Source organism: Acomys minous, assembly GCF_964271855.1.
Source record: "Acomys minous genome assembly, chromosome: 13".
Lineage (NCBI taxonomy): Eukaryota > Metazoa > Chordata > Mammalia > Rodentia > Muridae > Acomys > Acomys minous.
This window is the reverse complement of record NC_140495.1, coordinates 111,579,505-111,593,340: the sequence shown is the minus strand read 5'-3', so window position 1 is coordinate 111,593,340 and position 13,836 is coordinate 111,579,505. Positions and strand designations below refer to the sequence as shown.

Sequence of the window (13,836 nt, the reverse complement as noted above, 5' to 3'; positions counted from 1 at the left end):
GGGCCAGGCTGCCAGCTCCTTGTTGCAGCCTCCTGGGCCCAAGCAGGAGGGGAGGGGCTGGGCTGGTGCTCCCTCGGGAGTGGAGAGAGGTCGGGCTGGGTAGTACAGCAGTGGGTGCTAGAACTGAAGATGAGGTTGCAGGGGCCGGGCCACAGGGGGCAGGACTCAGGGGGCTGCAGATTTAATCTGGGAGGAGGAGGAGCTGAGATACAGAGATGGGTTTGGGAGGTCTGGCCCTGGAACACCAAAGAAGGCAGGGAGCCCGCAGGCTTCTGCAGGAGGATTGCTGCTAGGTGTCTAGTTCCCATGATTCCTAACTGCGTTCTGTCCTTCCACAGGGCAAGCTAGGTGTTCCCGGTCTGCCTGGCTACCCCGGACGCCAGGGTCCCAAGGTGTGGTGATGTCCCCCTTCTGTCCCTTCTTGTTGTCCCTTCCTTGACCTCTGACCCCTGGAAGCATAGACTAGCAGAGTGTGGGGTTCCCTAGAGACATTTTAGCTGACCGACTCCCATTTTATAGATAGGAGATCTAAGGTCCCCTCCTTGTTGGCCCAGGTAGCAGCGATGCTGCCTCCATGGCCTCTCTTCAGGCTCTTGGCCTTTCCCAAGCTCCCTCCGCTCACCCTCTTCTTTCTCCATCATCTCCAGGGGTCCCTTGGGTTTCCTGGTTTTCCTGGGGCCAGTGGAGAGAAAGGAGCTCGGGTAAGCTGGGGGAGGGGAGGGCGCCCAGGGAGGAGCTGCGGGTTGGAGGGGCTGCTGGGGGAGTCTCGCCTTGGAGGATGTTGGCTTGACTTTATTTTCACCAGGGCCTGTCTGGGAAATCAGGACCTCGGGGAGAACGGGGCCCCACGGTGAGTGCAAGTGGCTCAAGAGCCAAGAGCTGGCCTGTGCAGGTGGCTCAGCTGTGCATGGTGCGCACAAGCCCCGGGTTCCACCCCTGTGCACAAGCCCCAGGTTCCACCCTGTGCACAAGCCCCGGGTTCCACCCCTGTGCACAAGCCCCAGGTCCCATCCTGTGCACAAGCCCCGGGTCCCACCCTGTGCACAAGCCCCGGGTCCTACCCCTGTGCATAAGCCCCGGGTCCCACCCCAGTGCTGCATCAGCTGAGTGTGGCAATGTAGAATCTGCTAGAACCAGGCAGATCAAATGTTCAAGGCCATCCTCAGCCACACGGTGAGAGACTCCCTTTCTGCCTACCTAGGGCCCAAGGGGTCAGCGGGGACCTCGAGGTGCCACCGGGAAGTCTGGAGCCAAGGTGAGTGGACTCTTGGGGCTGGCTCTGTCTCCCGACGCTGGGCCTCCCCGTCCTTCCCTATCTCACTCCCTGACTTTGTTTCCCTCACAGGGAACATCGGGTGGTGATGGTCCCCACGGGCCACCTGGAGAGAGGGTGAGTACAGCTTGATTGCTCTGGTCTCCGTGCTCCCTGGGGAAGAAGCGTTGTCGCCTTGTCCAGACCCCGCCCTTCACTCCTCCCACCTCTGTCTCCAGGGTCTTCCGGGACCTCAAGGCCCCAATGGATTTCCTGGTCCCAAAGGCCCTCCAGTAAGTTCGCCACTGACTTGTGATCCACCTCACTTCCTTCTCCCCGCCCCCACCCCGTTCCCCTTCCCTGTCAAGAGTTCGTATGACCTCAAACCCCTTCCAGGGCCCGGCAGGGAAGGATGGGCTGCCAGGGCACCCAGGCCAGAGGGGCGAGGTGGTAAGTGACCCCGGGGTGTGGGGTGAGGGGGGCACCCAGGGGTGTGGGGTGAGGGGGGCACCCAGGCCAGAGAGGCGAGGTGGTAAGTGACCCCAGGGTGTGGGGTGAGAGTGACCCAAGGGTGTGGGGTGAGAGTGACCCCAGGGGTGTGGGGTGAGGGGGGCACCCAGGCCAGAGGGGCGAGGTGGTAAGTGACCCCGGGGTGTGGGGTGAGGGTGACCCCGGGGTGTGGGGTGAGGGGGGGCACCCAGGCCAGAGGGGCGAGGTGGTAAGTGACCCCAGGGGTGTGGGGTGAGGGGGGCACCCAGGGGTGTGGGGTGAGGGGGGCACCCAGGCCAGAGGGGCGAGGTGGTAAGTGACCCCGGGGTGTGGGGTGAGAGTGACCCCAGGGGTGTGGGGTGAGGGGGGCACCCAGGCCAGAGGGGCGAGGTGGTAAGTGACCCCGGGGTGTGGGGTGAGGGGGGGCACCCAGGCCAGAGGGGCGAGGTGGTAAGTGACCCCAGGGGTGTGGGGTGAGGGGGGCACCCAGGGGTGTGGGGTGAGGAGGGCTTGGATCCCGCTGAGCCGGCTGCCCTGGTGCTAGTCTTCCCCGGGAGTCTGGCACTTGGGGCCTGCCCCACTGCCACCCACCTTGTCCGTTCCTTGTCTGACCTCACTCTGTGGCTTTCTCCCCAGGGATTCCAAGGGAAGACCGGCCCCCCAGGACCCCCTGGAGTGGTGGGACCTCAGGTAGGTTCCCCTGGGAAAGGATGCACCTCAGACCTGGAGTCAGGGCCTCCTCCCCAGTAACGCAGCCCTGAGGACTGTTTGCCTGGCCGGGGACCCTGGGCTGCCATCCTGAATCTCATCTCCTTCCTGGGTGGCTCTTTCTTTAAGAAGTGTCCTGGCTGTGGCATAAGGTTGTCACTCCATCCTGAGGATGGTCAGCCCCACCCCCACCCCGCCCCACAATGGTCAGCAATTTCCCTGTGGCTTTGGGGGAGACTAAGGGGTTCTAGTTTGGCACTTTAGGGGATGCAGAGTGTGGTCCCAGGGTGGACAATGCTGAGCTTAGGCTGTGTCTTTCCCCAGGGATCAGCTGGGGAAAGTGGTCCCATGGGTGAGAGAGGTCACCCTGGCCCTCCAGGACCTCCTGGAGAGCAAGGACTGCCTGGAACAGCTGGAAAGGAAGGGACCAAGGTCAGTGAGGGGCGGGCAGAGTGGAGCAGGGGTGGGGGAGGGCGGGGGCTGCAAGGGCTGAGCCAGCGTGGATCCGAGGGGCTAGAGAACTCTGCTCAGGCTGTGGTGTATGACCCCTCCTTCTATTTCAGGGTGATCCTGGTCCCACTGGGGCCCCAGGGAAGGATGGTCCTGCTGGTCTGAGGGGCTTCCCAGGAGAGAGAGGCCTCCCGGGCACTGCTGTGAGTGTGACCCCAAAGCCACCAGCCTGTATGGTCACGCACCTCCTGATCCCCTTGACACTATTACTTCCTGTTTCATCTCGCCAAGCTACTCTCTCCCCAACACCCACACCTCCCAGCTGGAGTCTCACCTGTTACCCTAAATCTTGTTCACAGGGTGGACCTGGCTTAAAGGGAAACGAAGGCCCAGCCGGCCCTCCAGGCCCTGCAGTGAGTCCCGGGTCCCCAGGAGGCAGTGGGCAGGAACCAGGAAAGGGTGGGGGAGGAGCCCTGGGCCTAGGCAGAGGGAATTTGGGGTGAGCCAGATGTATCCACTTTCTGTTGTCCTGAGATCCATGGTCAGGGCTCCTGGGGTCCTCCTTCCTGGAGGGCCTGACTGCGTCTCTCTCTCAGGGCTCCCCTGGGGAGCGAGGTGCAGCAGGATCAGGGGGCCCCATTGGTCCGCCAGGGCGTCCAGGCCCGCAGGGCCCCCCTGGAGCAGCCGGAGAGAAAGGCGTCCCGGTGAGCATGGAGCAGGAGGCTGGGAGCTGAGGGGCGGTGGCTACCAACTACGGAGGCATTTTGTGGAGGGGCTTGAAGGTGAGGCTGTGCCCAAGCTGTTACCTCTTCCCTTGTTTCCTGCAGGGTGAGAAGGGCCCCATTGGTCCCACTGGCCGTGATGGGGTGCAGGGTCCTGTGGGGCTTCCCGGTCCTGCGGGGCCCCCAGGGGTGGCTGGAGAGGATGGAGACAAGGTAAGGGGACCTGCACCCACAGGTGTGTCCTGTCCTCTCTGCTGACCTTGTGACCTCTGTCTAATTTGCATATCTTCTTACTACCTTCCCCTGCAGGGTGAGTTAGGAGACCCCGGACAGAAGGGGGCCAAGGGGAGCAAAGGTGAACATGTAAGTCCCCTGGCTTTTACCCCACCCTGTGTCCCTTCCCCCCACCTGTCTTCCCTGCCATCTCTCTGACCTTCCTTTCCTCCCTAGGGCCCTCCTGGACCTCCTGGTCCCATCGGTCCTGTGGGGCAGCCTGGAGCCGCGGTGAGTGTCCCTGGGTCTCCACTGAGGCCCCCACAGACTCTAGCCTGCCTCATTCTGCCCCCCGCCCGCCCTCGTGCCTGGTGCTCGGTCTGTGAGTTTATAGATGGAGGGCACCTGACCCTTGACCTGTCATTGCATCCTTGTCCCTGCTCCAGGGAGCTGATGGGGAGCCTGGAGCTCGGGGGCCCCAGGGACACTTTGGAGCCAAAGGTGATGAAGGAACGAGAGGATTCAATGGGCCCCCGGGACCCATCGGCCTACAGGTGAGCACGGCGTGGGGCAGGGCCTGAGAGGTAGGTTCAGGGTGAGCAGCTGCCAGTCACCTGCTGCTGATTACTGGGAGGCGGTAACTGAGGACTGGGGCCCTGCTGTGGGCTGGGTGCTGTGGGCTGGATGCTGTGGGCTGGGTGCTGAGAGCTGGGTGCTGAGGGCTGGGTGCTGTGGGTTGGGTGCTGTGGGCTGGGTGCTGTGGGCTGGGTGCTGTGGGCTGGGTGCTGAGGGCTGAGTGCTGTGGGCTGGGTGCTGTGGGCTGGGTGCTGAGGGCTGAGTGCTGTGGGCTGGGTGCTGTGGGCTGGGTGCTGTGGGCTGGGTGTTTGATGAGGTGATCACCTGGGTCTTTGCTTCCTGTACCTGCACAGGGCCTGCCAGGACCTTCTGGGGAGAAGGGAGAAGCAGGAGACGTAGGACCTATGGTGAGTGTGGCCGCCCTCACCTGCCCAAGCCCACCTGCCACCCAGCCAGGCCCCAGCCTGACAGGCTACTGCAGACCTCACAGCTCACACACAGTCGTCCCCAGCCTGACAGGCCACTGCAGACCTCACTGCTCGCACACAGTCGTCCCCTGCCTGACAGGCCACTGCAGACCTCACGGCTTGCACACAGTCGTCCCCAGCCTGACAGGCCACTGCAGACCTCATGGCTTGCACACAGTCGTCCCCAGCCTGACAGGCCACTGCAGACCTCATGGCTTGCACACAGTTGTCCCCAGCCTGACAGGCCACTGCAGACCTCATGGCTTGTACACAGTCGTCCCCTGCCTGACAGGCCACTGCAGACCTCACGGCTTGCACACAGTCGTCCCCAGCCTGACAGGCCACTGCAGACCTCACGGCTTGCACACAGTCGTCCCCAGCCTGACAGGCCACTGCAGACCTCACGGCTTGCACACAGTCGTCCCCAGCCTGACAGGCCACTGAGGACCTCACGAGAGCGCCTTCTGTCCCTTCCTTCTTTCTTCCCCATCCTGATGACTTCATATCTCACCCACACAGGGACCACCTGGCCCTCCAGGACCTCGAGGCCCTGCTGGACCCAACGGTGCTGACGTGAGTCACCTCGCCCTCTGCCCCCCAGCCCCTAGACCATAAACTCTGGTCCCATCTCAGGTGCCAAGAGCAGCCCATGGCCCTGGGACCGGTGCCCTGCTGGTCTCCCAGCCAGGCCTCTGTCTCCCCTAATAATGCTTCTCTTCCTCTTCCAGGGCCCACAAGGCCCCCCTGGAGGTGTTGGGAACTTGGGTCCCCCTGGAGAGAAGGTAACTGGGGAGGAATGCACCAGTCTTGGGTGGAAGGGTTAGATTTCTCCCTGTTTTTGACTGACACATGGGATTGTCAGGGTCGGGGGAGGGGCAGGCATCAATGCTCATCTCTTCCCAGGGTGAACCAGGCGAGTCAGGGACTCCAGGAGTCCAGGGTGAGCCGGGTGTCAAGGTGAGCAGTGGTCCTGAAGCTCTGCTCTCTAATCCCTTTCGCCCTAACCATTCTCTCACCTTTCCTGTCTCTTGTCTGCCCCTGGCTCTATCTCTGTCCTGAAGGAACCCAGCCACCATTTCCTTGAAGGGCGGAGGGGCCAGGACACTCCCTGCCTCTGATGGTCCCACTGTCACCAAGTGACTGAGGGGCAGCTGAGGCTGCCTTGAGGGAAGGGACCGTCTCCCTGACCGTCAGGCCTGTTCTCTCCACTCGCTTTGCAGGGTCCACGTGGAGAGCGTGGTGAGAAAGGGGAGGCTGGGCAAGCAGGAGAGGCTGGACCACCAGGGCCTAAAGGCCCCACAGGCGACGACGGCCCCAAGGGGAACCCTGTGAGTCTGGGGAGTGAAGGGAGGGGCTCTGGGAACGGGAGACCCTGGAGCACAAGGGGGGAGATAGGGGGACAAGAACACCTTGTAATGTGGGGAGCCCAAGGATGGGGTGATGCCTCGGAGGGAGGTTGTGGAATGTGGTCTCCTGGGAACAAGGGAAGTGAGAGATCACCCAGAGTGGGCAGGATGTATAAAGACGACGAAGGGACGAGGCAGGGAAGAGGGCGCAGGCGACCCTCTGCTAAGGGTGAGGAGAGTGTGACATGCATCACGGGGCCCTGGCCAGCCTTGGGATCTGGGGTGCTGAGCTTCTTCTTCCTCTGGATTAGGGTCCTGTTGGCTTTCCTGGGGACCCCGGCCCCCCTGGAGAAGCTGGTCCACGGGTAAGTCTTATGCAGGGAGGGGTAGAGCCAAGATGGTGGCGTTTCGTTGGTTAGCCTCTGTGTAGCGGGTGGGACTGGGTCTCGAGGAGCTGGGGTTTGGCAGGGTGAGCAGAAGCTGGCCCTCCTGACTTCGCCATACCCCTTCAGGGCCAGGACGGTGCTAAGGGAGACCGCGGAGAGGATGGCGAGCCAGGGCAGCCCGTGAGTGACCTCGCCCCCCCTTCCTACTGAGCCTAACCCTTTGGGCTGTACCTGTCCCCAGGGGTCCCTTGGCTGGAACCCACTTATTCTCATGTCTTCCCTGCTTAGGGATCCCCTGGCCCCACTGGGGAGAATGGGCCCCCGGGACCCCTTGGAAAACGGGTAAGTGATGTTGACTCAGCTGCCTGGCGCCGCTTGGGTTGGCGGATGGAGGCTGGGCAGAGGCAGGTGATAGGCGGGAGATGCTGTTAATCTGGCTGTCTTTGGGGGGGGCTTTGGTCTGAGTTACTTAACTATCAAAATGGACACAGGATGAGGGACTTCTCCGAAGGCCCCGTTTGGGCTTAACCTCTTAGCTTGCTGTAGCAGCTGTGGGATGAGGGAAAGTGGCCCAGTGGCTTGTCACCACGTGCACAGAGGTTCTCTGTTTTAACTGTGGATGTGGCTGCTCCTGTCTTCACGAGCTGTGACTGGTCCTCTCTGCGTGTGCATATGTGTGCACGTTTATGTGTGTGTGTGTGCGTACGTGTGTGTATGTGCAAGAGGGCAGACCTGAGTTGAATCGGGCTGCCTACCACCTTATGATTTCCTCCCTGCTCCTCTTCAGGGACCTGCTGGCACGCCTGGTCCAGAGGGACGGCAAGGGGAGAAGGGAGCCAAGGTAACGGAGAGGCCGCCTGGGCGCTGGGGGGCTCCCCTCCTCCTTCCTCAGACTTCTGTCCCCAGATGCATCCCCCGTGCCCACCTCCCACCCTCAGACCCCCCCTGCCCTGCCTTTGAGGACAAGTTCTTTCTGTGTGTTTCAGGGGGACCCTGGTGCTGTGGGGGCCCCAGGAAAGACAGGCCCTGTGGGTCCTGCAGGCCCAGCGGGGAAGCCTGGCCCCGATGGTCTCCGGGGGCTCCCAGGCTCAGTGGTGAGTTGTGGTGTGAAGGGTGTGGGAGGAGAGTGAAGGCCATGGGTGTGTGACGGGGGGGACAATCCTGATCCTCGGGGTTCCTTCTGATCCATAGGGTCAGCAAGGCCGCCCTGGAGCCACAGGCCAGGCTGGGCCCCCAGGTCCAGTGGTAAGTGACTGGACTATGTGGGTGGGTGGGTACCTTGGAGTGGCCAGAGCTGGGAGGAAGCAGGTGAACTTGGACCCACTCTGGGGAGAATGACTTCCTGTCTCCACACAGGGACCCCCAGGACTTCCTGGCCTCCGGGGTGATGCTGGAGCCAAGGGAGAGAAGGTAAGTGACAGACGGTACCCTGCAGGGATGGCCGCCCCCCCCCCCTCCCCGCTTCAGGCCTCCATCACCCGGTCCCCAGCTGGGGCTTTCTCCAGACCCTCTGTCTGTCCCCCTGTCTTCCTGCCCTTCTTCATCTGTGGAAATTCTGTGAGCATCCCTACGACCACCTCTTCCCTGGTCCAGGGTCACCCGGGTCTCATCGGACTGATTGGGCCGACTGGCGAGCAGGGAGAGAAAGGGGACCGGGGCCTCCCTGGCCCTCAGGGCTCTGCCGGACAGAAGGGAGAGACGGTGGGTACAGGACACAGCTCAGCGCGGTCGGGCATGGGGTGGGATTCATGCTGGAGGTGGGGGTGGGAACTGGCCGTGGGGTGGAGGGACGGAGGGACAGAAGGATGGAGGGACCCAGCCTCTCCCGTGCTGTTCTAGGGTATCCCAGGAGCGTCGGGCCCCATCGGCCCTGGAGGGCCCCCTGGCCTGCCCGTAAGTGCCCCATCTCTTACCCTCACCCTCCTGCAGACCTCCCAGTTCCGTGCTGTGCCCCACAGCTCTCCCTCTCCCGTGTCTCCATGTCACTTCTGTAGAAACCCTGGGTCCCACGGACTTGTGGCTTTGTCCCCCCACTCCTGTGCTGACCCCCTCTGTTCATTTACAGGGACCCGCTGGCCCCAAAGGAGCCAAAGGAGCCACAGTGAGTGATCTCTTAGCCTTGACTTTTGTCCTCCCTGAGCTGGCTGGAACCCTGTCTCTCCAGGGCAACCGCACAGTCCCCCTTCTCGGTGGGGAAACCCCCCCCCCACTTCGGCCAAGAGACCAATTTGACAATTTGATCCTTTTTGACCTGATCCTATGCTTGGTCTTTTGGTCCCCCCCCCTTCACCTCATCAATTCCTTCCTTAGGGCCCGGCTGGACCCAAGGGGGAGAAGGGCGTGCAGGGCCCCCCAGGACACCCGGTGAGTAGGCCGGGAGGGACAGTGCCCGCTGCTCTGGCTGCCCAGCACCCTGCTGAGCTGCCCTGCTTTGCTCCCACCACGACCTCACCGCACCCTCTCTGTCTCCACCCAGGGCCCCCCGGGCGAGGTGATCCAGCCGCTGCCCATCCAGATGCCCAAGAAGACCCGCCGCTCTGTGGACGGAAGCCGGCTGGTGCAGGATGATGAGGCTGTGCCCACTGGGGGTGCCCCTGGCAGTCCTGGGGGGCTGGAGGAGATCTTCGGCTCACTGGATTCTCTGCGGGAGGAGATAGAACAGATGAGGAGGCCGACCGGGACCCAGGACAGCCCTGCTCGCACCTGCCAGGACTTGAAGCTGTGCCACCCGGAGCTTCCCGACGGTCAGCCGCAGGCAGGGGGCAGGCAGATGGCTGCTGGGAGTGGGGATCCCAGGGAAGGCGGCGGAGTGGGGTGACCATGAAGTGGTTCGTAACTGGGACTCTTACCCAGCTGGGCGAGAAGTGTCCCGGCATCTGACATGGCTCCGCCCGTTAGCCCCGGTGTCCAAGAGAGTAGACACACACACACACACACACACACACACACACACACACACACACACACACACATTGCCGCTGCACTTCACACTCCTTCCTCAGGGAGCCCAGAGTCAGTATGGAGACGCAGGCACCAACCACAGATTGGGGTGGGCTGCAAGGTGATAAGGGAAACTGAGGCTGGAGATGTGACAGGGCCGTGAGTCGGGAAGCATGGGGCTGTGGGTCTGCTGTGGGTGTTGGGGCGGAGGGAAGGAAGCGTGTGGATCAAGGAGAACCAAGGGCCTCCATGTTCCTCACCCACAGGAGAGTACTGGGTCGACCCCAACCAGGGCTGTGCTCGGGATGCCTTCCGAGTGTTCTGCAACTTTACAGCAGGAGGCGAGACCTGTGTCACACCCAGGGATGATGTCACACAGGTGCGAGCCGTTTGGCCCTGGTGCCTGCCTCTGTCCATCCTGACCTCCTTTCCTTATTGTGTGACCTTCAACCTTTGATGCTTCCATTATCATCTGTCCTTGAATCCCAGGACTGAAGCTTGGTGGTCCTTACCCTGCCTGTGGCTGCTCCCCAGAGTTGTCAGTGCCCCTCCCCCTTCTCTCTCTCCAGTTCTCCTATGTGGACTCTGAGGGCTCCCCAGTGGGCGTGGTCCAGCTCACCTTCCTGCGCCTGCTCAGCGTCTCTGCCCACCAGGACATCTCCTACCCGTGCTCTGTGGTGCCCCAGGATGGTCCCCTGAAACTCCGGGGGGCCAATGAGGATGAACTGAGCCCTGAGACCAGCCCTTACGTCAAGGAGTTCAGAGATGGCTGTCAGGTGGGTGGCAGGTCCCGGGTTTGGGCTGCAGGAAGGAGATAAGAGGGTTTCAGCAGGGCGCCTAGGGACAGCAGGGAGGAGTCCAGTGAGCTGGTGTCAGATGTAGCTGAGGGGAGGGGGCTCAGCCGGCTACTGAGGAGGGTGGGAAAAATAGGAGTCAAACTTGTATAGGCTCCTGTGTGTATGTGCACCTATGTTACGTGGAGTTACACAGGCTCATGCGACTGTGGACATCCAGATAACCTACAGAGATTATATACGCATGCCCCTGAGAGTGGGCACACACTGACCTAGCTAGTCCACACGCCCAGAATCACCTGGGTATGGTCAAGTTTCTGAGAGGAGAGGCAAGCCTGGGGCTCAGGTTAGGGGCCCGTGTCACCATGCTCACAGCGCCTTCTTCCCCTGTTCCCCTGTGAAGACACAGCAAGGGCGGACGGTGTTGGAGGTGCGGACGCCTGTGCTGGAGCAGCTGCCCGTGCTGGACGCTTCTTTCTCAGACCTGGGGGCCCCCACAAGGCGCGGAGGAGTGCTGCTGGGGCCGGTCTGCTTCATGGGCTAGGCCCTTCTCTGACCCTGACAACCAAAACCAGGTCCCACGAGGACCTCTTGTCATCTAGGGAGTCCTGGGCCAGGGTGCCTCGAGCCTCAAGTCAGGGGCAGCAGCCAGGGTGGGGCAGACCAGGGGTGCTGGGATGTCCAGGGAAAGGGTGATACCTGGGCCTCCAGCTCTCCCACTTATGATCCATTAGAGAGCTGAGACTTTTATTTAAAACACTTCCCTGTCACCCCAAATAAGTGGAAGAGAAAGGATGCTGTGTATTTTGTATTTAAAAAAAGAATTATATTAATTATTTAAAGAGTGAAAAAAAAAAACCCAAGGTAACAAAGAAGAAGAGAATTGCTAAAACCCCAGCAGATACTGGGGACAGGTGCTGCAGGGGTGGGCCGGCACCCCATCCCCCTCAGGGTTTTCCTTAGTGCCTGTGGGTGTGGCTTTGTGGGATGAACCTCTCCCGTCCACCTAGGGCACTACAAATGCTGGAATACATGGTCTCCCCTGCCTCAGGACTCCAGCTTTCTCTCCCTGGGGTGGAGCTTCCGTGACCCATCTGTCCCTGGCAGAAATGTCCTGCCACTTAAGACCAGGCCGCTCTCCCGGGGGAGACCAGACCAGAGGGCTGTGCAGGGCCCACCTCTGCCGGTTATTGAGTTACTGAAGTTCTTCGAGGCGCTCAGCACTGCCCTGGTCACGTAGCTCCTCCCTGGGCACCTTGTCACCTTCCCTGAACCTGGAAAGAAAGCCAATTTCTAACCTACGGCCAGAAGGGACTCCCAGGACCCCTCCAGCCCTGTGCCCAAGTCCCTCCTGACTGACGGTTAAACAATGTGATTGTCTCCTCCTGGGTGCGTGCTGGTACTCGTGTGGTTATTTCTTTCTCCTCCAAGCTCCGTAAGGTGCTCCTGTCCCCTAAAAGGTTGGCGCCATCCTGCACACAGGGGTTCTCCAGCGGGTCCCACGGTTTATACAGCCGGGGTGGCAAGGACAGACTCCCGAATGGATGGCCCAGTGACGTCGTGCCAGCGCTCTGGTCCCGAGTCTGCCCCCATCTCCCGCTCAAATACAGCTGCCCGCGGGCTCAAAGTTAGAAGGCGCTCTGAGGGGGTTCAGCCTAAACTCTGTGCAAGTGGGTAACTGAACTCCTTTCCAAGATGTCGGTTTCTGCACCTTTTCCAAGGCACACTGTATCCCCAGGCTTGCAATGCTGTGTTGTCAAAAGCCAGAACTGAAGTCAGACCGCCTCCATTTGCACGTTTTTTTAAATATATACATATGCGTACACACATCTTTATTCTGTGGGGGTTGTATGTGTGTAGACGCCGGTTTTTCTGCCTAGGGACTGCTGGCTCCTTCCTTCCCATGATGCTCTTCTCGGGGCTTGCGCAGTAGCTCAGGTCTGCTCTGGTCAGGCGGTCCTTGGGCACCCCAGGGGGCTTCCTGCTCTCCTCAGGGCCTTCCCATCCTCGCACAGCATTGCTTGCTCTCGTCTGTCAAGTGGAGGTTTGAGAGTCACTCCAGGGCCTTGTCCAACTGGGGCGCCTTCCTTACTGTGTGTCCAGTCCTGTCTGTACCCCACGAGATGACATGGATGTGTGTGTCCGACACTCACTGCATCCCCAACACTTCCGTGTGTCCCAGGCTGGATCACCTAGGCAGTTCCTCCTGAAGGGCAAAACCTCAGGACTTTGGACCACACTCATTTCTGATCCCAGGAGCCTCCTGCCCCTGCACAGGTGCAGATTCAGTGGAGATAAAGACCTCAGTGCAGGTGGAGACCCGGTGCAGGTGCAGATTCAGTTCAGGCAGAGACTCGGTGCAGGTGCAGAGTCGGTGCAGGTGGAGACTCGGTGCAGGTGTCTTCATCATTACAAAGTACTCAGAATAATCCTGACCCTGGCTGGGGCGTGGTAGCACAGGCCTTTACAGTCTGAGCACTGGGAGGCAAAGACAAGTAGTCTCTGAATTCAAGGCCGGCTTGATCTACACAAATGCCATGACATCCAGAGCTACATAGAGACACCTTGTCTCAAAAATGAACCAACTACCCAGAATAGTGAAGCCCCTACAATATCACTAAATCTTTTCTCCTTATTTACTCATGGTATTCCTTATTCCCTGCTCCTCACTCAAGCTTTAAGGGGCTGAAGCATGTCTGTGCGTGCATGCCTGTGTGTGTGTGTGTGTGTGTGTGTGTGTGAGAGAGAGAGAGAGAGAGAGAGAGAGAGAGAGAGAGAGAGAGAGAGAGAGAGAGAGAGAGAGAGAGAGAGAATGCCTGTGCGTGCACACCTGCACTGGCATCACCTCAGCTATCTAGTGTCACAGTGGATGCACTTTTGGGGGGTCCCATGTGCCTTTTCATGTCTCTAGCCAAGTTCCCCTTCCTCTCCCTTACCTCAGAGACATTTACCCTCCCCAGCCAGAATTATTCCCAGCAGGGCTGGGCCAGGGCTGAGGCTTGGCGAGGGCTCTCTCTGCAGCTGGTACTAAACCGCAGAGGTCACCCTCTGAGAGCACACAGGGAGTGTCCCCAAAGGTCACGTTTCCTTTCAGCTCAGACCGCTTTTCTCCATGGAGACAATGCCGCACAGTTACTCAAATAACATTTACATTTGGAAGTTAAGTCCCCAGGCCAACCCACAGCAGCCTAGTAAAGTACTGTGCCAACCAACACGGTCTAAGAGTCCACGAGCCACCCTGCCAGGTGGCAGCCAAGTGGCAGGCTCACAGCCCCTCCCTGCAGCACCTTTCCCTCCTTTCTAGGAACCTGGGGTCTGGCTCTCAGGTGAGGTGGAGCTGGGGAGAATGGGTGCCCTGGCATGTAGGCACGTGGGTGATGGCGGTGGCTCTGATGGCTTAGGACAGAAGAGGTTTCCGTCTCTCTCTCTCTCTCTCTCTCTCTCTCTCTCTCTCTCTCTCTCTCTCTCTTGTGTGTGTGTGTGTGTAGGGGAG

General features: G+C 60.6%; 1 protein-coding gene across 10 annotated transcripts in view; it reads left to right on the top strand.

Annotated features, from left to right (window-relative positions):
- COL11A2 (collagen type XI alpha 2 chain) overlaps positions 1-12,172 on the top strand; it is a 30,998-nt gene extending 18,826 nt beyond the window's left edge. For all 10 annotated transcript variants that reach the window (XM_084754753.1, XM_084754755.1, XM_084754756.1 and 7 more), the window contains 36 exons: positions 339-392; positions 648-701; positions 806-850; positions 1,202-1,255; positions 1,346-1,390; positions 1,492-1,545; positions 1,649-1,702; positions 2,378-2,431; positions 2,774-2,881; positions 3,013-3,102; positions 3,259-3,312; positions 3,496-3,603; positions 3,727-3,834; positions 3,931-3,984; positions 4,072-4,125; positions 4,281-4,388; positions 4,764-4,817; positions 5,397-5,450; positions 5,606-5,659; positions 5,781-5,834; positions 6,098-6,205; positions 6,535-6,588; positions 6,736-6,789; positions 6,898-6,951; positions 7,397-7,450; positions 7,596-7,703; positions 7,801-7,854; positions 7,966-8,019; positions 8,203-8,310; positions 8,449-8,502; positions 8,675-8,710; positions 8,920-8,973; positions 9,086-9,353; positions 9,816-9,928; positions 10,119-10,325; positions 10,747-12,172. In XM_084754753.1, coding sequence (XP_084610879.1) covers positions 339-392; positions 648-701; positions 806-850; positions 1,202-1,255; positions 1,346-1,390; positions 1,492-1,545; positions 1,649-1,702; positions 2,378-2,431; positions 2,774-2,881; positions 3,013-3,102; positions 3,259-3,312; positions 3,496-3,603; positions 3,727-3,834; positions 3,931-3,984; positions 4,072-4,125; positions 4,281-4,388; positions 4,764-4,817; positions 5,397-5,450; positions 5,606-5,659; positions 5,781-5,834; positions 6,098-6,205; positions 6,535-6,588; positions 6,736-6,789; positions 6,898-6,951; positions 7,397-7,450; positions 7,596-7,703; positions 7,801-7,854; positions 7,966-8,019; positions 8,203-8,310; positions 8,449-8,502; positions 8,675-8,710; positions 8,920-8,973; positions 9,086-9,353; positions 9,816-9,928; positions 10,119-10,325; positions 10,747-10,887 — 2,835 coding nt within the window. In that variant the 3' untranslated portion in view covers positions 10,888-12,172. The remainder of the gene's footprint in view (positions 1-338; positions 393-647; positions 702-805; positions 851-1,201; positions 1,256-1,345; positions 1,391-1,491; positions 1,546-1,648; positions 1,703-2,377; positions 2,432-2,773; positions 2,882-3,012; positions 3,103-3,258; positions 3,313-3,495; positions 3,604-3,726; positions 3,835-3,930; positions 3,985-4,071; positions 4,126-4,280; positions 4,389-4,763; positions 4,818-5,396; positions 5,451-5,605; positions 5,660-5,780; positions 5,835-6,097; positions 6,206-6,534; positions 6,589-6,735; positions 6,790-6,897; positions 6,952-7,396; positions 7,451-7,595; positions 7,704-7,800; positions 7,855-7,965; positions 8,020-8,202; positions 8,311-8,448; positions 8,503-8,674; positions 8,711-8,919; positions 8,974-9,085; positions 9,354-9,815; positions 9,929-10,118; positions 10,326-10,746) is intronic.
- Positions 12,173-13,836: the final 1,664 nt, after the last annotated feature.